A 20,527-nucleotide genomic window follows, 5' to 3' on the forward strand; every position below is an offset into this window, starting at 1 on the left:
TTTTTTTTGAGACAGCGTCTATGTAGCCCGGTCTATCCTGGAACTCTCTATGTATACCAGGCTGGCCTCAGACTCAGGCATCCCCCTGCCTCTGCTCTCAAGAGGCAGAGGCAGGGGGATTTCTGTGAGTTTGGTCTACATAACAAATTGCAGGGCAGCCAGAGACCCTGTCTCAATAACAAAACAAACAAAGGTGGAGCTGGAGGTGTTAGTACATGACCATAATCTGAGCACTTAGGAGGCAGAGAGTAAGGATGGAGGCCAGCCTTGGCTACGTGAAACCTTGTCTTTAAAGAACAAAACTCAACTAAATCAAGGCTGTAGAATGCTTGCCTGGCCTGTGCCAGGCCCTGAGTTTGAGTTCTACCATACATAAATAAGGTAAATGGCTATGCTATCTACATTTTGTCACCGTCTTTAAAACAGTCGTATGTCTTATTAAGAAGTGGCAAGTAATAAACAAATAGAGTAAATCTATATGTTAAACTTGAAAAAAAAAAAAAAAGAAGAAGAAGAAGTGGCAAGTGCTACGGAGAGAAAAAAGCAGTCTGGAGATAAGCAGATATGAGACTGAAGAGCAGGCCCTAACTGGCTGAGAGGACATTAACTGAGAAGGTGTGGATGGGGTCAGAGAGTCGGCACTGCAGATTTCTGAGGCAAGGATGGGAGTGGTCAGCGTCCTCGGGCAGGAGTATGGAACAGCAGGGCCTGTGGGCCGAGCGCAGTGAGCAAGGTGGATGGAATTAGGAGATAGCAGGCAGAGAAAATGGGACGCCTCACGGGCAAGTGGGAGGACTTCAGCTTTGTGAGTTGGAGTAGGCTTGAGTTTTAAGTAAATTGACAGAAAAATGTTGAACAGTACTTGGGACATTAAGTGTTTGCCGCAATCACATCAGGAGGGCTCAACAGGAGAAGTGGCCTTCAGGAAACACTACAGGCCAGGCTCACAAGTGGACAATGCCTGGTAATTGACTAACCTCGGGTCTGGCCTGCCGTATCTCAATCCTTCTAGCAGGGTCTCACAGGTGGCCTTAGGCATTTCTGGGAAAGAGACTGTCTGCATCGTTGCAGTTTTTAGGAGAGGGAGTAGGGCTTACACTAACCAACCCTGACCCAGCCTCTTTCTGGTCTCCAGGCCCGAAGAGGTGCAACCTGGGATGTCATGCCTGCAATGGCCCCTGGGCCTATGAGTCATCTGACGGACACCCAAGCACTTGCCACCCAGAGAGCAACCTAAGGGGTCTCCAGAAACTTTCCCGGAGTAGCTGTCGCACTGACCCAGCAAGAGTCTTCAGATCTCCCTCCCACGGGAGGCTTTGCTGGCTCTCCTCCTCCTCCCACCCCCCCACGTTGTCTCCTCAGAGAACAGGGCTCCTCCTCAGCCTTCCTCAAACACTGCATCCTCTGAGCCAGGCCGCTGAACGCTCAACAGCGAACAGGAACCCGATGTGACTGGGAGTAACCCTGTGCTCCTGCGCATCAGGCAGCGGCTTCCGATTGGCTGGGCCTCATGAGGCGATGTGGGAGCGGGGCCCCGCCCTCCACCAGCTGCCAAGGGGCCGGCACAGGGCCAAGTCTCACAGGCTGGTGCTCAGGACTCCCTGAGCAGCTTGCCCAGGTAAAGGAGGCTCTCCTGCCCTCCCCTCCAACCCCTTGGCCGTGAAGCCTGGATCAAAGGCTTCCAAGCTGGGCTTTTGCCAGGGGCTGGCAGGATTGGGGTGGGTGGGGGGCCTCGTGGGAAAGGAAACTGTGGAGGTGCAGAGGCTGCTGGAAGAGCTTTGAAGGCCGGAGACCAGGTATGGGCGCCCCTGGGGCAGGAAGGCGCCCACTTAAGCTTGGATGGGCTGGAGATGAAAGGGGTACACCCCCTCCACCCCCTGAAGCAGGATGTCCTGGAGGGAACCAGAGCCCCGGCTTGGCCTGTCCTGTGTGTCCCCATCACTGTCTGATCTATGGCAACTGCCTTCCCCTAACCTTGCCCCACAGGCTGACGCTGAATAACACGGTGGAAAAAAAAAATAGTTCCTTCGCTCAAGGGATTGGAATGGGTCTGCAAATTCCATTCTCAGTGTTGCCCCTATCCATCCATGCCTTCCCATTAACTACCTTCAAGGAATGTCAAATTGCGTATCAACGCCCACTAGGCACTAGGCTGAGTGCTTTACAAATTAAGGCCCTCACCGTACCGCCATTTTACCTAAGGTTCGGAGATGTTCAGGAAGTTGCTCAAGGCTGCACCACTGCCATTCAAACCCGGGCAACCTCTCCACTGTTCTCAAGACCTACCTCTGCCACCATAGAAGTGATGAGTGGGAAAGGTGAGGATTCCAGCTTCCTCAAGGTGAGTGAGTGGACCTCGGGGAGCCCTGAGGCCTGAGCTGAGGGAGGGCAACTAACTCAGCACCTTGGCCAGCCCAGAAACAAACTGGCTGGGTGTCCCAATGCCCACGTCTGGGTCAGCTGAGGCCTCAGCTTGGGGTTTCAACACCGTTGAGCTTTTGGGTCGTTCGTTGCCCTGAGCCTCCAACTTGTGACAAGAGATGGAAGAACTGGAGGAAGATAACACCAGAAGCCTGGCCTTCTGCACCTCAAAGGAGCATCTCTACTTACCAGGGCATGAGGCGGCCCAGACGGGTCCAGGAGGACTTGCTGATGCAGAAGCCCACCAGTGGGTCAGTGAAGGCATCCCAGGCTCGGCCCACGAAAAGGATAATGGAAGCAGGGAGTGGGTCCACCTGCCATGGAGAAAAAGCAGAAGACATTGTTCATTCATTTGCCTCAGCAGGGCTTCCCTCACTGCAGTAGCCAAATCCAGCGGTTTAGCTCAGTAGTACTACGCTTGCCCAGGATGGATGAGGTGTTGTGATAAACAGTAATGACAAGAGCAGCTGGGCATGGTGGCCTATGCCTTTAACTCCAGCACTCTGGGAGGCAGAGGCAGAGGCAGGAAGATCTCTGTGAGTTCAAGGCCAGTATGTAGTGAGTTTCAGGACAGTCAATACTGCATAGAGAGACCCAGTCTCAAAAGAAAAAAATAATAATGATGATGATGACAAAAGCATTTCTTTGATAACTGCATTATTGGAGTAGGCCTGTGTTCAAAGCTTTTCTGGATCTTTCCTTCCCTCTGCTGCCCTTAAAAACATCTCATCATACAGAATGGATGTAGAATCATTTTCTTCCTTTCCTCTCCCAATTCTGAGCCCCTGACCACCTGATTACAGAGCTAGTGTTTGTTCCCTGGGCAACCACAGAGAGCCTCAGTTTCCCCATATGTCTGAGAGTTACGGGTTATAGTGTGTTTTATGAGGTCAAGCTTTATCCTTGATATGGAAAAAGGAAGCGATAGATGCTTTCCCTCCTCATCTTCTTTTTTTTTAATCGTAGAATTCATTTTATTATTTTAAATTATGTGATGATGTGTTGGGATTTGTTCAAATGAGTACAGGAGCCTTGGGAGCCAGAGGCTTTCCTAGAGCTAGGATCCCCTAGAGTCGTAGGCAGTCGCGGTTGTGAGTGGCCTGGCCTGGGTACTCATGACTCAGATCCTCTAAGAAAGCAGTAAGCTCTGAAACCTACTTAAACAGTGACTCCCCCACCCTGTTACTGGGTGTGTGTGTGTGTGTGTGTGTGTGTGTGTGTGTGTGTGTGTGTGTAGAGAGAGAGAGAGAGAGGATCTCATTTGTAGTTCTATGCCTGTCCTTTCTACAGATGTGTGCCGCTGTGTCTGCCCTATAGATGATTCTTAGAGAGTGGCCCATCACAATTTACTCAAACCATCTCTCACTTTCCAAACGCTTTAGGTTTTAAATACAGATTTTTCTGGCAACCTCATCCCATAAAAACCTTGATTTTTTTTTTTTTTAACTTTGTGTTTGAGACAGGGTCTCAGGCTGGTTTTTGAAATCTCAACCCTCCTGTCTCAGCCTCCTAAGTGCTGAGGTAACAAGCATGTGCCACCATGTCCGGTTGTCAGAACCCTGCTCTGGAAAGCTGGCAACCTTCCCGCTCTGTACCCCTCTACCCTACCCTCACCCCACTTACTCTAACCCCATTTTATGCTCAGCTGCAGGTTCCTCTCATTTATAACCCCCTTGGGAGCCAGCCATGGGAACTGTTTGAGACCCAGCTACTGAATGAAGCTTCTGTCCTTTCTGGGGCTCAGTGTTCCACACCTGCAAGTAGAAACCAATACGCCTCACTTGCCCACAGATGCCACACAGAAAAGAGGCAGTGAGGGCACCCCGGAGCCATGGTTACTCAGTCTCCCACTCTCTCATCCAGACAGGGCGAATTCTTTGGATGCCAGGCTGCTGGCCAGGGCTTCTCAAAGTACACACATTAGCCCGGCTTCACCGGCTACCCCCCCCCCATCAGAGACCCCCAAGTACCGGGGCACTCTGACATATGCCACCACCCTCAGGTTCCTCCTACCCAACGGCAAGCTGCCTCTCCCCAGATGAAGGTAAGAGACGGTCCTTCCATCAGCCTGGCAACATCCACTGAGCCCTTAGCCAAGCCAGCTGACCGTCTTCCAGCCAGGGACATGGTGTGCCAGTCCCTTCTAAGAACGGCGTCACCAGCGGGTCCCATTCTCCCTCACAGCCATTGCCTATTCCTCCAGGCTCTCTCTTGCCCCTCCCCGGCAAGGAAGAGTTAGTTGCCAGCTGTGGTTCCTGAGGGCAGATACGCTTCCCTCCAGAACACTTCCTAAAGCCTTAGTTCTCATCCACTGCGACCCTGAGTGGCAGCCAGGGAATGTATTCTGGTCCTGTCTTTACCACTGGGGAAAACGGAGCCCAAGAGAGGCCCTACCACTTTTCGCCTCTGGCTACTGGAAGAGCCTGTGGAGCTCAGGCCACCCACCTTAGCCACATCCAACAGGTAGATCTGCAGGAAGAACCCCAGGGCACAGCCAGTCAGCTGGTAGGGGGCCCCTCCAACCGCGTAACAAAGCTTGTTGCAGATGGACAATTGCTGCTTCTTCTTTGGCTCCTTCTGGGAAGAGAAGGAAAGAATGAAAATAGGCCCTGGATTCTGGCCTCCAACCTAGAAGGTGCCAGAGGCATGGCCATTTATTTCTCCAGCTAACTCAGCCAAGAGGGACAGCTCCACCTTGCCCAGTTCCCACCTAGGGAAATCCCACTTCCCCTACCCCAGAGGAAGTAGCCCTTAAACTTAGACTTATCCCTCCCACCCCTAAATTCTGAGGAAACCTATACCCTCTATCTTTAAAGATCTTCCAGGCCAGGTATAGTGGCACATGACTTCAGTCCCAGCACTTGGGAGACAGAGCCAGGCAGATCTCTTAGCCTGAAGCCAGCCTGTTCTACAGAGCTAGTTCCAGGACAACCAGGGCTACACAGAAAAACCCTGTGTCAAAAAAAAAAAAAAAAAAATCTTCTCCAAGGCCCTCAGCAGTTTGCTCCTTTTCAAGTTGCCCAGAAAGAGCATGTTGTAGCAGGGGACCTGTCCCCACCCGGCACTAGCTGTCACAACCTGAAAATCCTCTTGCTGCCATCAGTTGCCTGAGCCCAACCCAGGCTCCCTCCCTGACGCCCCACAGCAGCCAGGATCCACCTGCCTACTGGGTGAGGGCTCCAGAGCTGCGGGGGGCGGGGGGGGGGGGGGGGCAGCCTAGCCCGCTGCAGCCACACACAGCTGTTCCTTCCATCTGTCCCAAAGTTCCCCGGACCCTGTAGGGAGTCTTCAGCTCCAGGCAAACCCTTGAGCAGTCCTACCCTCCGGCCTCCTGACTCACACCCCTTTCAGCTCCCAGGGGAGCTTGGAGAGGGGTGAAAAGGGCTCCAGGTGCAGGGCTTAGCCTTCTCCGGGTGGAGCACGAGGGGAGGTTGATGTTGCCCAGGGAAAGTAGAGATTACTCATACATAGCAACAGCATAATTGCTCACTCGCTCCTTCCAAGATCAGTTAATAAAATTAAAAAGTTAAGCACCACCCAAATAGATAGACTGTGAGAGATCTCTTTCCTGGGGCCGCGTGGTTTCATGGGACGGTTGAATAGACCCACAGAGCTAGGGTCGATCCGAAAGAGAGAGTAGAGAGGCGCGGAGCTTGAGCATGTGAACTCTCAGTCACACCGACGCTTTCGGCGTGCGGCTCCTTTAAGAGCAGAGAGCCCTTGTTCTTATGAATGAACTTGAGTGGCCCTCCTCAAGAGTTAAAGCGTTGAGAGTGGGGGTGGTACTGAGAGATGGAGAGCCAAGGGGGCTCTCCGATTTCTGGGGTCCCGCTAGCCCTAGAGGGAGAGAAACTAGCGTGGCTCGGCACAGGAGAACCCAGAGAGCGGGGAAATGCCCCACGCGGTGTGGAGTTGCCGGCGCCGCTCTGGGCACGAACGCGGCGCAGGGGTGTGCAAAGGGGCTTCAGACTTTCTCCATCACCCCCCGGTTCCGGAGCCCCTTTTTCATTTCCCCAAGCCTCACTGGTAGCCTGTTCCCCTCCGGGTCTCCCGAGACCAGACCTAAGCCCCGGTGCCCCCGTGCCCACCTTTCGGCCTGCCCGCCCCCGCTTGCCCTCCTCTCGGGACCTCACCTTCACCTGGGCCGGCCGTTCGCTGGCTTGGAGGATGCCGGTGGGGAGCAGCCCCGCCGCGGATCCGCTCTCGGCGCCCTCTCCTTTGGCCATGACCCGCGGGCCACGCCGTCCGGGACCGGGACGCCGGGATGCTCCTGTGTTCTGCCGGCCGGCACTCGCCTGGGGCTCCCGTCCTGGGCGCTGGGCGCAGCCACTGCTACGTTAGCCGGCACTTAGCAAACCAGGAACGCCGGCGAAGAAAACTCCCTTGCACGCCCCCTCCGCGCCTCTTAAAGGTTCGGTCCTGAGCCTCCAGCCAATCCCTGCACGCGCCTGCTCAACTCGCCTGGCGGAGCCTCGCCGCTTGGCCACGTTCAACAAGCCGGCATCCCTCAACGCGTGCTCCTGAGCCCCTGAGCAAGGCTGAGGAACCCACCTGACTCGCCCTCCGAAACCGAAGCTCAAGGCTGAACCTGACCTGCCCAAGGTCCCCCAAAGTGAGTTCTCCCCGAGCTGAGCCTGTAGCCCAGGACTTCTGAACCCCGGATCTGCCCTTTTTAAAATCTGAGGTCAGGTGGCTTTTCCCCCTCCCCCAAACCTGAGGCCGTAGGCGGCCACTTTCACTATTAATGTCCGTCTCCCGAGTCTCGAGATCGACCATTCCTTCTCCTTGCCTCTTATATTTAGGGAGCCCTTTTCAGTAAGGACAGAAAGTTTAGCCAGTCCAGTGGCTGCCCCTTCCAGCAGGGTTGCTCTCAAGTTATACAAAGGAGCCACGGCCACGGCAGCCTTTTATGGATAACTTCTAACAGGCTTAAAGTGATCTCACTGGGTGCTCACGAATTTTACAGCCGAGGAAAGGGGGACGCGGAGAAGAGCAGCTGTTACCACAGAGACAGGCCAGAACGGCTTTATCCACTTCCTAAGTCTTTGCCCATGACTCTCCTGCTCTGGCCTCAGCATAAATTACAGGAGGCAGAACCGGGTATATGCTCCCAGACAGGAAGCTCTGGGAGATACTAGACACCAACAGCCTTCAGTGTCCAAAAAAAGAAAAAAAAAAAAAAAAAAAAAAAAGTCAAGGGAATCTTTGAGAAAGAGAATAGGAATGTGGTCCTTGAAAGAAGGGCGGACCTGCCTCTAAACAGAGGCCAGGCATAGAAGCCAGCAAAGAACAGCCTTTTCTTCCACCTCTGCTAACGTCAGCCCAGGCTTCCCAGACCCCCAGGAGCCTGGGTGAAGCCCAGCTCCTCCTATCAGCGAGGTGGCTGTGGAGAATCTCAGAGGCTACTCACACAGGACCCTTGTTTTTCCGTGTCAGGATCCTTTTTTTTTTTTTTTTTTTTTTTTTTCTTTTAATTCAAATTGCGGGGAAGAGATGTTGAGCTGTGGCTCCCCCATGAGGACCACAGCACGCACCCTGCTGTGCCCTGACAGAGTCCATCTGGGCAGATCACTGTACAGAAACAAGCCAGGCCAGACAGTGAAGACGGTAGGAAGGCATACACCGGGCTCCGTGTTTCCTCGTGACACCGCCCTGTCTCTCTTCCCTGCTCTAAGCTTGATTTGCTTGAGGAGTCCTCTGTGTTCCCTTCCAGCCCTAAATTCTTCGCTCCCTTGAACTACACCATTCCATGAGTGATCTGAATAACCAAGCCAGATCGTGCCCTCCTTGAAAATAAAAACTATATCTCTTTCACTTCCACATCCCACTAAACTACAGTGAGCGAACGTTGGAACACCAGGGGAGACGGCCCATTCAGAAAAGCCTCCTCCGAGTATCAGCTATACAGTTGATGCTGGACAATTTTGTTAACCTCCTTGTGTACAAAACAGGGACCTACCTACTAGGGTTGTTTGGGGGATAAGACAAGCATTTAGCACAAGAGCCCAGAAGCTGAAGCTGGGCTGGTCCCCCTCCTGGCCTGATTCCAGTCTGTCAGTGTAGCAATGCAAGATTCCAGATATGGCCTGATCAAGCCAGCACAATAGGCCTATTATTTCCCCCAGTCTGGACAGGACACATTGTTAATGCAGCCTAAGACTGCTGGGCTTCAGAGCCTTTCTCTCCCGTGATCCGTCCCCACCAGGTTGTGGTTAACTAACTCATTCAGATCCCTTGCACCAGAGCTTGGGGTCAAGTCAGGTTTCCTCACCACCCTCTAGTTTGTGTGATGTTGTCAAGTTCCCAGCAGAATAATGTCATGTTGATTACTTCAGCCTGTAGAAATTGTTTTGAGTTCCGGCTCTGTTGTACACGATCTTCTTCCCCTCTAAATGTAGGTCCAGCTTGCCATCCCGACTTCAGTTCTGTCTGTTTCAGTCAGGACTAGAGACTCACGTTCATCATGAGCTGAATCTGAGCGCCATAAGCACAATAGTTCCCAATTACCAAATACCCACCATCTACATGGCATGTACTGTGCTAAGTGCTTTTGCTTTGAATATACCAAATAATTCATTTGTTCTAACACTAACTAGGGAGGTGTTTTGTTTTGTTTTGTTTACATCCATTTTATAGATAAACCCAAGATTAAAAGAAGAGAAGCAAGGATTTGATTTTATAAACTTGATGACAGCCCAGTGCAGTGGCTCATGTACATGATCCCATCACTCTGGGAGGCAGAGGCAGGGAGATGTCTCTGAGTTCGAGGCCAACCTGGTCTACAAAGTGAGACCAGGACATCAAGGCTACACAGAGAAACCCTGTCTCAAAACAAAACAAAAACCTTGATGACAAACTTGGTTATTATCCTTCAGGTACCTACAGTCCTGGCCATGTGACTCTGTTAGTCCCTTTGGACATTCTCTTTCTAGCCCTTCATATCCATACCATCAAGCCCAGAGCCCAGGTAACTTTGCCGAAGCTCTGTTTGTCACAGAGGCCTGGAGCAGAAACCTGGGCCCCTTCTTCACCACCACCATCTTTTCCTGAGAGTAAGAACTTCTCCCTCGTGGGCAGGCAAATGGTAGGACTGTCCTTCTGGCCACCAGTACCCTTTGTGGGTCTAGCTCAGGCTTCAAAGGACAAATGAGCGTAATTTCTCTGTGTTGCTCCACATCTCTCAACATGTATGCAGGGCTGCTGCTGGGTACTCCCCAGAGAACTTCTGAGTCCCCTGATCTTTCCAGAAGTAGAGAAGGTGAGTATATACAAAGGTCCCAGAGGGGATAGTAATACTGTTCAGTTGGTAGAGGGCTGCTCTAGCACGTGTAAAGCCCCAAGTTTGATACCCAGTAACTGGCCCAGTGACGCAGACCTGTTATCCCAGCACTTAGGAGACTGAGGCAGGGGGATTGTTCAAGACTAGTTAGCCTGGCAGGGTGTGGTGGCGCACTCCTTTAATTGCAGCACTTGAGAGGCAGAGGCAGGTAGATCTCTCTGAGTTAGAGGCCAGCCTAATCTACAAAGCAAGTTCCAGGGCAAGCCAGGGTTGTTACACAGAGAAATCCTTTCTCAGACAAACAAATAAAAGACTTGCTAACCTAGACTACATGGTGAGACCCTGACTCAAAAAAATAGATAAATGAATAAATTCGAATCTGGCGAGATGACTTAGTAGGCAAAGGACTTGAATGTGTATGCCCACCATCCCTGTAAAACCCTGGCAAGGTGGTACATGTCTGTAACCTCTGCACGGGAGGATGGAGAGCCAGAGGCAGGCAGACCCGGGGATTTGCTGGCCAGCCAATCTAGTTGAAACAGTAATTGCCAAACTCAGAGGGTCTATCTCAATAATAATAATAATAATAATAACAACAACAACAACAAGGTAGAGAGCCATAGAGAAAGACAGCAAATGTTGACTCTGGCTCCCCAATACATAAGTGAATGTACACTCCCCTTCCACATGGATGCACAAGTACACACCACACACACACACACACACACAAGCACACACCTTATCTCATTGAGTAGCCAGGAATATATGAAGATTAAAGAGAATGCCTAGAATAGTGAGCTTGACACACTGTAAGCCAGTAGTTCTCAACCTGTGGGTTGTGACCCCTCCGGGGGGGGGGGCATCACAGATCAGATATCCTGCATATCAGATATTTACATTATGATTCAAAACAGCAAGGTTACAGTTATGAAGTATCAATAAAATAATTTTATGGTTGGAGGTCACCACAACATGAGGAATGGTATTAAAGGGTCACAGCATTAGAAAGGTTGAGAACCACTTCTGTAACCCTTACAGATTGCTTCATTGCTGCTGAAGTTGTTATCATTATTTCTATACTGGGCACAACCTCACCAATTAAGGCTCTTTTTGCCAGAGGAGATAAATTTTGCTTATAACTAGCTGCCCATCTCTAATCCAAGCACTGGGGAAGCAGAGGCAGGCAGATCTCTGGGAGTTTGAGGCCCGCCTGGTTTACATAGAGTTCCAGGACAGCCGGGTCTATAGAGAGACCTTGTTTCAACAACAACAGGAAAAAAACATTTTTTTGTTGTGGTAAATGTTTGTGTGGTAGATTACATCTGATGACTCAAGACAGTATTTCTGGTGAAGTGGGATGGTCCTGGGTCAGATTATCAGAAGGAACTATTTGCATATTATTGTTGAGGGAAAGCATTGCTGAATACTATCGCTGCCAGGTGGAGTAGCTGCAGTCTGCCACTTTGAGGTAAGATTAATCTATAGTCCCAACCTGCCAGGCCTATAACCTTGACTTCTGGAGAAAAGGGTCAGGCCCATACTTGGCTCAACAACTCACTGGCAAATTTACATCCTGCGGGGGGATACCATAGAGGAGCTGCCAGGTTGAAGAGGTAGGGGCTGGGCAGGTCCTGGAGCAAGGGCTTCCTGGAGAAGCTACTGAGATAGGGATGCCTCCACTTGTTTCTGATCTTGTCCCTCTGTTTGCCCTGTGAAGAGCATGTGGACCAGAAACTTAGGAGGGACCTTTGAGGGGCTCCTTCGAGAGGAAATCCCTGAGAGCCCTTGAAGTCACTTGAAGCTGCTAGTTCCCGTAATATTGGTTGGGCAATTGTGGATCAGAAGAGGTTTCAAGACTGATGCATCTGATCTCAGGAGGCCATGGGCCACTCCACAAGAAAGCCTCCAGAGCTGGCAGAAGGGTGAGTCCAAGCCCCAGTTCTAAAGGAAATGAGGAACTTGAAAAGTATACAGGGATTTGCTGGGACAACCGGTGCCCCTGCCTCCAATTAGTGCCTTAGGGGTTTTCTCATTCTAGACTCTCACAAGGTCGAGGTGTCCACTCCTAGACAAAAGAGACAGGCCTTACCCCCACTGCTGAGGAGATGAAGGAATGGCAGAAGCTGGAAGACGTCAGCCTAACCTCACAAGGCCACGCTAAGACCATGGCACAGGGCATGGGAAGCAGCAGTGGTTTGGGCCAAGCTACCAGGTGTTCTCAGGGCTCACGAGATCGAGTGAAGAGCTTCTTGAGCAAGAGGTGGGTAGTGTTAGAAGAGACAGGTAGATGTGCATGAGCTACTAGCTTTCCCTTCCTGGCTAACCAGAACCATGCCCTCCTCATGCTCACACCACCAGGGTTTCCTCAAGGAGGCCCTGCCCTTCTCCGATGGCCTTGACCCGTTCATAAATGGGAAAAACTAGACCCGGGTTAATTGACTAAGAACAGAGCTTGCCTTGTCCCTGGAGTCCTGCCTCCCCCCCTCTTTGAGATTCCTTTTTATCCATCTGAACAGATAGCAGATTGGGCAACCCAGCCCTGTATGATAGCTGCTTCTCACCTCCACGGTGGCATACTGGGACCTTATGGTAATGTTTGATGTTATTCTTATTGATTAAAGGCAAGAGATAACAGTGTAGCTAGGACCTAGCTAGCTTCGTCAGAGTTCTGTTTCTGGTTACATATGGGATTTGGGGCAGGTCACAACTTCTCTGAGCACTGTTTATCTGATCTGTGCTTATGCCTCATGATGCTCTCCTGAGGATTTAGTGAGGCAATGTACGTGTGCAAAACAAACTTTACAAGCTGCAGCTCATCCTGCACCAATACACAGTCTTTTGAAGAGATGATATATGTGCCTTTCATTGACACTGGGAGAGTGAGTGGTGGCGGTACTCACATGCTTTCAATCCCAGCACTCTGGGAGGCAGAGGCGGGCGAATCTCTGTGAGTTCAAGGCCAGCCTGTTCTACAAAAGAAGTCCAGGATAGCCAAGGCTACACAGAGAAACCCTGTCTCAAAAAAAAAAAAAAAAAAAAAAAAAAAGAGAAAAGAAAAATTGAATCAGAGGGACTGACGTGTTGCTGCGGTTATCTGGGAAGATGGGATGAGAGTCTGTGGATGCTGGGCAACAATGTCCTCTTTACTGAGCACAGAACTGTGGCTCAGCAGTCCCCATCACCCAGCTCAGGTCCCTAACTCTGGACAGGAAGCCTCCCTTTGTAACTCCAAGAGATGAGAGGGACCAATCGCCTCATGCCTCTGCTCAGAGTTCTTCCCAGGCCTCCCCTCTGCCTGTAGCACTAGCGTGCCAAGCTGCTCCTTCCTTGGAAGCTTCACATCACCAGTTTCCGCACCAGCAGGATCCCAGGCAGCATTAGCCACTCACCGCTTCTGCACACTTTGGTCTCTTCGACCTCTGTGTTGCAGGTCTTCCCTTTGTCTCACAAACCCTTCCTGGTCCCATCCTACAGTGCTTACCTCAATCACTACCCACTCTGCAATTACCTCCTCTGCAAAGCCCTTTCAGACCTTTATCCCTCAAACAGAATCTCGTGTTCTCGATTCTGGACACTCAGACAGGGTTCTATAGGTTCTACGGTTGTCTCACACGGACATATTCTGCCTGTATTTCCCTCCACAGGTGGACATGATCTCTTCAAAGGATAAGACTTTGTTCATCTCTGTATTGGTCCAAAGAAGGCTTAGCGACTACACTCACAAGGCCACTTTGATTCCTTTAAGTGTCCTGTTGTGCCCTCCAGTCCTTTCAGCCCTCCCACCCACAGCACGTGAGGCCACCACAAATTAGGTTTTACATTTCAAAACATGGTAAGAAATTTATTCCCCCAGTGGTGTTTATTGATTTGTTTGTTTCTTTTCTTTTTTTGAGAAAGGGTTTCACTGTGTAGCCGTGGCTGTCCTAAAACTCATTCTGTAGGCCAGGCTAGCCTGAACTCAGATATCTGCCTACCTCTGCCTCCCGGAGTGCCAGGATTAAAGGGGTGCATCACTATGCCCATATAAATTCTTCTTGTTTGTTTGCTTGTTTTTTCAAGACAGGGTTTCTCTGTGTAGCCTTGGCTGTCCTGGACTCACTTTGTAGACCAGGTTGGACTCAAATTCACAGAGATCCACCTGCCTTTGCCTCTGCCTCCCAGAGTGCTGGGATTGCAGGTGTGTGCCGGACTGTAACTTTTTTTTTTTTTTTTTGCAAATATTAATAATAATCAGGATTTAAAAAAAGAAATTCTGAGTCAGGTGGTGGTGGCACACTCCTTTAATCCCAGCACTTGAGAGTCAGAGGCAGGTAGATATCTGTGAGTTCAAGGTCAGCCTAGTCTATGGAGCCAGTTCCAGGACAGCCAAAACCAGAAAGAAACCCAGTCTTTAAGAACACACACAGAAAAGACTAAAACAAACAAATCTGAGCTGTGCAAGGATAGTGCCTGCCTTTAATCCCAGCAGAGCCAGACACCTCTCTAAGTTCTAGGCCAGACCAGTCTACAGACTGAGTTCCAGGACAGCCAGGGCTACAAAGAGAAACCATGACTTAGAGGAAGAAAAAAAAAAATCTGATCCAGGCTATGTGGGAAGCAGAGGCAGGAGAATCTCCGTGATTCAGCCTGTGTGATCCTGCCTGGTTTATCTAGTGGATTCCAGACAGTGAGGGCAACATCGTGAAACCCTGCCACAAAACTACAACAGAACAACCAAACAAACAAAAACCTGGACTGGGGATGTAGCTCCGTTCCTAAAGAGCTCACAGCACAAGCAAAGAATCCGAGTTCAGATCTCGAGCAATCATGGAAAAAGCCGGGCGTGCTCCTTCATTGCCAGCGCCGAGAGACATGGAAAGGAGCCGAGCAGCCTAGCCCAGCTGGTAAGCTACAAATTCAGTGAGAATCCTGTCTCCAAACAAGAGTGGAGGATCAGTGAGATGGTTCGGGGGGGGGGGGGGAAGGCACTTGCGGACAAGACTGATGGCTTAAGTTCAATCCCTTGGATCCACGTAGTGGAAGGAAAGAACTGACTCCTGCCAGCTGTGCATTGACCTGCGCACGCGCGCACACACACACACACACACACACACACATACACACACACACAGAGAGGGAGAGAGAGACACACACACACAGAGATGAGAGAGAGAAATAAATGTAAAAAATAAAAACAAGGTAGAAAATGATGGAAAAAGACACTTAATGTTGACCTCTGGTCTCCACATGTATGTGCACGCATGTGATACACATGATGGTACATGCCACTAATCCCAACATTTGGGAGCTAGAACAGAAGGTCAAGGGCATCCTCAGATACACGTCAAGTTTGAGGCTAGTCTGGGGTACATGAGACCCAATCCAAAAAAAAAGAGAGAGGGAGAGAGAGAAATCTCTCCTATCCCCATTTAAAGCAGCATATCATAAACATTCAATAGATGTTGAGTAAGGAAGATGTGGAGTGCAACATGGCAGCGCACACCTGTATTTTCCGCCCTGGAGAGTCAGAGGCAGGAGGACCAGGGTTGGCTAAACAACTTCAAAACCAGACAGAGGCAGGTGAGACTGTTCTGAAAACCAACCCTCAGACCCTCCCCAAGAGAACAACTGAAGGAGTCTTCCGTAATAGTCTTGGGTTTACAATCTCAGTGTGCACCTCCTGACTACCCCCGAGTGGTGAGACCAGGGAAGAGAAGGGACTTGCCCAAAGCAGAACAGCTAGCCAGCAGCAGCAGCAGCAGCAGCAGCAGCAGCAGCTTCTGGTCCCGTTGGGATTCTGAGGAGCAGCCCTTGCAGAGAAAGCTTTCTTCGGTTTTGTCTCTGATTCCTCGCAATAGATCGTCCAGACCAGGGTAAGGGGGGTCCGTAGAGCAGTACCTGCTCTTATGCACCTTCCTGGGTACTGTTGCCAGGAGTTGGGTTGGAGTCTGAAATCCTCTGTCCTGGGCTTCTTCTATGCTTGGACTCCTTTGGGGGCCAGTGTTATAAAGAGTGTCAGGGAGCTGATTACCTCTGGAATAGGGGTAAATTTCTAGCCTCAGATTCCTTTAAAGTTTGTTTTTGTTTTGTTGTTTGTTTCTTTGAGACAGGGTTTCTCTGTATAACAGCCTTGGCTGTCCTGGAACTTGCTTTGTAGACCAGGCTGGCCTCAAACTCACAGAGATCTGCCTGTCTCTGCCTCCCCAGTATGAATACTAGGATTAAAGAGTTGTGCCACCAGGCCCAACTTAAAGTTGGACTCTTAAATCTGGAGTTAAGGTGGTGGTGAGGGCATGCTGAGACAGGCAGATCACTGAGTTTGAGGCCAAATTGGTCTACAAATTGAGTTCCAAGATAGTCAGGGCTGTTACACAGAGAAACTGTGTTCACAAGTGTGGAGGGGTGGAGATGGGGTGGGAGATGAGTCCTGGCCTGGGTTCTAGGTTTTTGGGTGTGTTCTGAGCTACACTCAACTGTTCCACTCTGGTTTAGCCTTGGTCTGAATTCTGGCCCCAGAGCCTCAGGCCTTTCAAGCACTAGGCTTTTGGTATGTGAGCTAGGCTAAGGTCTTGGGCTTGGTCTAAGTTCTGAGCCTTGGTCTTTGGCTTGGACTGGACTTCCTGCCTGGTCCAGGTCATTCTCTGAGTTCTGTAAGCTGGGCTCTGGGCTTGAGACTTTGGATTGGGGCTGGACTGGCCTGGGATTCTGGGAGCTGGGTTATATATGAACACTGGGGTGGCTGTGAGCTCTGGCTTTGCGTCTCAGCTCTAGATAGACATAGGGGCTGGGCAGGGTCCCCGACTGAAGTGCAGCCTAGGTCGGTCACAGTGGAGGAAGTGAGGTCTTTCATCCCGCTCTTCTTCTTGGAAGCTCAGCTTTGCTCCTCCTAGGAGACAAAGGTACCAGTAGGCTCTGTGAGCTGCCAGAAGGAAGGTGAAGGGCAGGACAAGAGGCACGAGGCCATCCTGCTTGTCATCAAGACCCTTCCACTAAGCGGAGAATAGTGAGGAAGCATTGGTCTAGCCCACAACCTGGCTTCCCGAGGGTTAGCATGGAGGAGAGGCAGTGCACAGAGCTTGAATCTTGAGTCTGAGGGGTACACCCTTCTCAGCTTCCTTCCCAGAGACTTGGCCCTGTCCTACCATCCAGTCACAAGTTGGAGGTAAAACTTTTCCTCATCACAAGAGGCCATTCCCAAAGCATTCTATTCTCATGCCTGGATCACTTCTTCCCTGTAACACACTACTGTGTGTGTGTGTGTGTGTGTGTGTGTGTGTGTGTGTGAGAGAGAGAGAGAGAGAGAGAGAGAGAGAGAGAGAGTGTATGTGTGGTGTGCATGCTCACATGCACACACGCACACACTTGGAGGGGAGAGGACAGCCTTAAGTTGTGAGGCAGGCTAGCTGGTGTGAGAGCTATGGGCAGTTTCTTGTCTCTGCCTGCCATATCACCATACAAGCACTGGGATGAGAGCGGCGTGCTGCAGTGCCTAGCTTTAGGTAGGTTCTGGGTTTCGATGTCAAGTCCCATGCGTACACAGCCAGTGCTTTACCACCCAGCCCCACTCCATGTCTGTTCCCTTAGCTGTACGCTTTCTCCTTTCAGGCGCTTTGAAGCCTCCTACCCAGTAAGCATCCCCTGCTCATCCTGTGGACTCTCTTCCCTCACAGTGACTTCCAAAGAGGATCACAGGGATCACCCTTCTCTGTCCCCTGCAGCACCAGGAATCTGAGGCAGCAAACTTCACTGAAGGGACAGGGATTGCTGCAGAGAAAAGCAGCTATTAAGAAGACATCTCAAACTGTACATGTCAGCCGGGCCTAGTGAGGCACACCTGTAATCTCAGCACTTGAGAGGCAGAGGCAAGCAGAGCTCTGTGAGTATGAGGTTAGCCTGGTCTACAGAGTGAGTTCCAGGACAGCCATCTCTGCAGAGAGGCCCTGTCTTGAAACAAACAAAACAAACAAATGCACAGGTCATTTCTCACTAGGGAAGTTGTAGCAGCATTACCTGGTGAATTTCTTCACAACTGTCTTTTTTGGGGTATATTCGATTACTAACTTGATCCCCCCGCTCCAGATCATTTTTATGCTTTCGCCCCCATCCCCAACACACACTTCAAAAGTGGCTGTTTTGTATGACGGTAGGTATAGTCTAAATCCATACTTCAGAAGAGATACGTTATGAAAGGCCTTCTAGTCTGGTACCAGCCTATGGGGATGCTCTGATTATCTTCACAGCATCCTCCTGCTCCAGCTTTGTGCCACTGCATGCCAGGCAGCAATAGCAAAAGACCTGGCAGAGTACATGAACCCATGATGGTTGCTTTCAAACCTGTAGTGTTCCTGTCAGAGCTTTGAAATGATCGTGTGCACCACAGACCAGGTGAAAATCATGGTTAGGACTGGGATCCTTCCCAGCCCTGAGCACAGTGATTTACAAGTGTGGACCTTTGGTTTTCCAAGCACATCTTTCTTCCTTTGGCCTCTGTTCCAGTCCCCACTGGGTTCCGTAGTCCTGGCAGCCTGTTTAAAAGCCTCAAGCCTGTGAACCTCTCTGCTCTTGTTTTGCTTTTCTTCTTCTTTCTTTCTTTGTTCCTTTTAGTACCGGCGATTGAACCTAGGGCTTCACGCGTGCTAGGGCAGAATCTCTACCCCTGAGTTATATCCCAGAGCCCCCTTTCTTTAAACTACATCCATTTATCTGTTGCCTGGAGGATGCAGATTACATGCAAGTAGAGGTCGGAGGCCAACGTGTGGGGGTTGGCTCTTTTCTCTCATGTGGGTCTCAGGAAGTGAACTCAGGTTGACAGGCTTGGTAGCAAGCATCTTTACCCGCAGAGCCATTTTTAAAGTTCGTGGGGGGGGGGGTGCACGCACATTCATTCGGAGGGACAGACACGTATGTCTTCCATCTTGTCTGCAGAATGTCTTTTGTTGTTCACAGCTGCATAAGCAGGTGTTGTCTTCCTTCCCAGAGACTTGGCCCTGTCCTACCCTCTAGTCACAAGTTGGGGGTAAAGCTTTCACTCATCACAAGAGGCCATTCCCAAAGCATTCTACTCTCATGCCTGGATCACTACTTCTCCCCTGTGACACACTACTGTGTGTGTGTGTGTGTGTGTGTGTGTGTGTGTGTATGTGTGTGTGTGTGTGTGTGTGTGAGTGATTCTCCACCTCTGCTTCCCGTCTTCTACCGCAGCATTGGGCTACTGTGACTAACTTGACATGGATGCCGGTCATTTGAACTCGGTGCCTCACCCTTGCGCAGCAACTATTTATGCACTGAGACATCTTCCCATCCCCCACCCCGCCCTCTCTCTCTCTCTCTCTCTCTTTTTAACTTGTTTTTTTTTTGAGACCATCTTAATAAGTTGCCCAGGCTGTCTTTGAACTTGCTCTTGTAGCCCAGGCAGACCTTGAACTTTCAGTCCTCCTGTTTGTACCTTTACAGCGGCTGGGACTACAGGCTCGGATTTTGTTCTTGTTGTCTCTCGTTGGTTGTTCTATCTTCCCAGCTAGCATAGGGGCTCCCCATGCAGTGGCTAGTCCCGGGCGCCTTCACTTCAGAAGACATTTGCTGAGCCAAGGCTGTGTGTCAGCCAGAGTCCTTAAGTTCAGAGTCTGAGGGAGGTTAAGTTTGTAAATAAATCACTAAAGCAAGAGTAATAAAAATTATGACAGAGGGGAACACGAGCACTATGGGCAAAGTCACTATATTGCGCAGTTCTGGCGGGGGGGGGGGACATCCATCTGACTGCCACCCCCCAACAGCTGTGCCGTGAGTTAGCGCTTGGCACATGGAAACCCAAAGCAGCCATCTGACTCAGCCAGGGAAGTTCAACCGATTGCCTTGAGGAGTCTGAGCACTGGTTGAGGCTTCAAAGGCAAGGTCTCCAGGTAGCCGAGGAGGGAAGTGCTGTCCGAGCAGAGCAAACTGCATCCACAAGGCCACCAGAGAGGACTGAGGGGATGTTTACAGTATCGGGAAGTGTGCGAAATACATTTTGGCTGATGCACTGAACACATGCTGGGGGTGGGGTGCCTAGAGCCCGCTTGCTAAATGAGTTAAGGAATACAAGAACTATAATAATAGACGTCGTCATTACTAACATTTATTAACCACTCTCTCTGTGCCGGGCACTCATTCCGATTCTCAGCAACCCCATCGGGTACAGTCTTTATTATCTTATCTCTACAGATAGAGCAACGGAGATGCGGAGAGGTTAAACAACTTGTTTAAGGTCACAGAGCTACAGGACAACTACAGAGTCAAGCTGCAAACCCGGGCCTCTAGACTCCTCCCTCAACACTAATGCCCTTGACTTTGGACTGTAGTAGTCTCTGCGCAGACCAGAGATACAGCTGCTATCACATTAGGTCTCCTTGAGGTTCCCCAGCAGCAATGCTCCTGCTCCCCGGGAGAACTGGCATTTATCAGGCTCAGCTCCATCGGGAGCTTCAGCAGAGAGGGGTAGTGGGAGCCTGAGCATCTGGGAATTGCCCCTGAGATTCTTGGGAGTTCTTCAGGAGGAATTTGAGAGAGGTCAGATTCCTGCAGAGGAAACAAACAACCAAAAAAAACCCAAAACAAAACAAAGAAAAAACCAAGTATTTGTGAAGTTTATTTTGAGTCCTAGGTATGGTGAGACCTCATTATGCTTGGAGAGAAAGAAGAAAAAAAAAATCTAGTTCTCCTTAGCTCGCTCATGTGCATTCCTTCCCATACCACCTGATTTCCAAGTCATTCAGGATTTGTCAGCCCTCTACCCTCTGTCTTCAAAATTTCTTTCTTTCTTTCTTTCTTTCTTTCTTTCTTTCTTTCTTTCTTTCTTTCTTTCTTTCTTTC

At 50.4% G+C, this 20,527-nt stretch overlaps 1 protein-coding gene, 1 long non-coding RNA gene and 1 pseudogene across 4 annotated transcripts in view; 2 read left to right on the plus strand and 1 right to left on the minus strand.

The window, feature by feature from the left end:
* Positions 1-2,196: 2,196 nt before the first annotated feature.
* Positions 2,197-6,790, minus strand: Mfsd2a (MFSD2 lysolipid transporter A, lysophospholipid). Of its 2 annotated transcripts, none has more exons than XM_055611109.1 (3): positions 6,555-6,790; positions 4,867-4,995; positions 2,197-2,735 (listed from the first exon to the last, which is right to left on the minus strand). In XM_055611109.1, exons 1-3 carry the CDS (start codon positions 6,645-6,647, stop codon positions 2,607-2,609), a joined length of 351 nt encoding a protein of 116 aa, XP_055467084.1. In that variant the 5' UTR covers positions 6,648-6,790; the 3' UTR covers positions 2,197-2,606. The 2 variants fall into 2 exon arrangements, with proteins under 2 accessions (XP_055467084.1, XP_055467083.1); XM_055611108.1 differs by having other exon boundaries at positions 2,200-2,735; positions 4,867-4,998; positions 6,555-6,787.
* Positions 2,281-20,527, plus strand: part of LOC129679725 (cytochrome c oxidase subunit 7B, mitochondrial-like) — a 31,689-nt pseudogene continuing 13,442 nt past the window's right edge.
* Positions 6,898-20,527, plus strand: part of LOC129679726 (uncharacterized) — a 13,929-nt gene continuing 299 nt past the window's right edge. The window contains exons 1-5 of one of the 2 annotated variants that reach the window (XR_008720577.1): positions 6,898-7,033; positions 9,617-9,679; positions 11,418-11,622; positions 11,739-11,960; positions 13,345-13,532. This is a non-coding gene — a long non-coding RNA (uncharacterized LOC129679726). Of the gene's footprint in view, positions 7,034-9,616; positions 9,680-11,417; positions 11,623-11,738; positions 11,961-13,344; positions 13,545-20,527 lie in introns of those variants that run through there. The other variant, XR_008720576.1, reaches the window with a different exon arrangement.

Source organism: Psammomys obesus, unplaced genomic scaffold (assembly GCF_907164565.1).
Source record: "Psammomys obesus unplaced genomic scaffold, mPsaObe1.curated_primary_1811, whole genome shotgun sequence".
In the NCBI taxonomy this organism is placed as follows: Eukaryota; Metazoa; Chordata; class Mammalia; order Rodentia; family Muridae; genus Psammomys; species Psammomys obesus.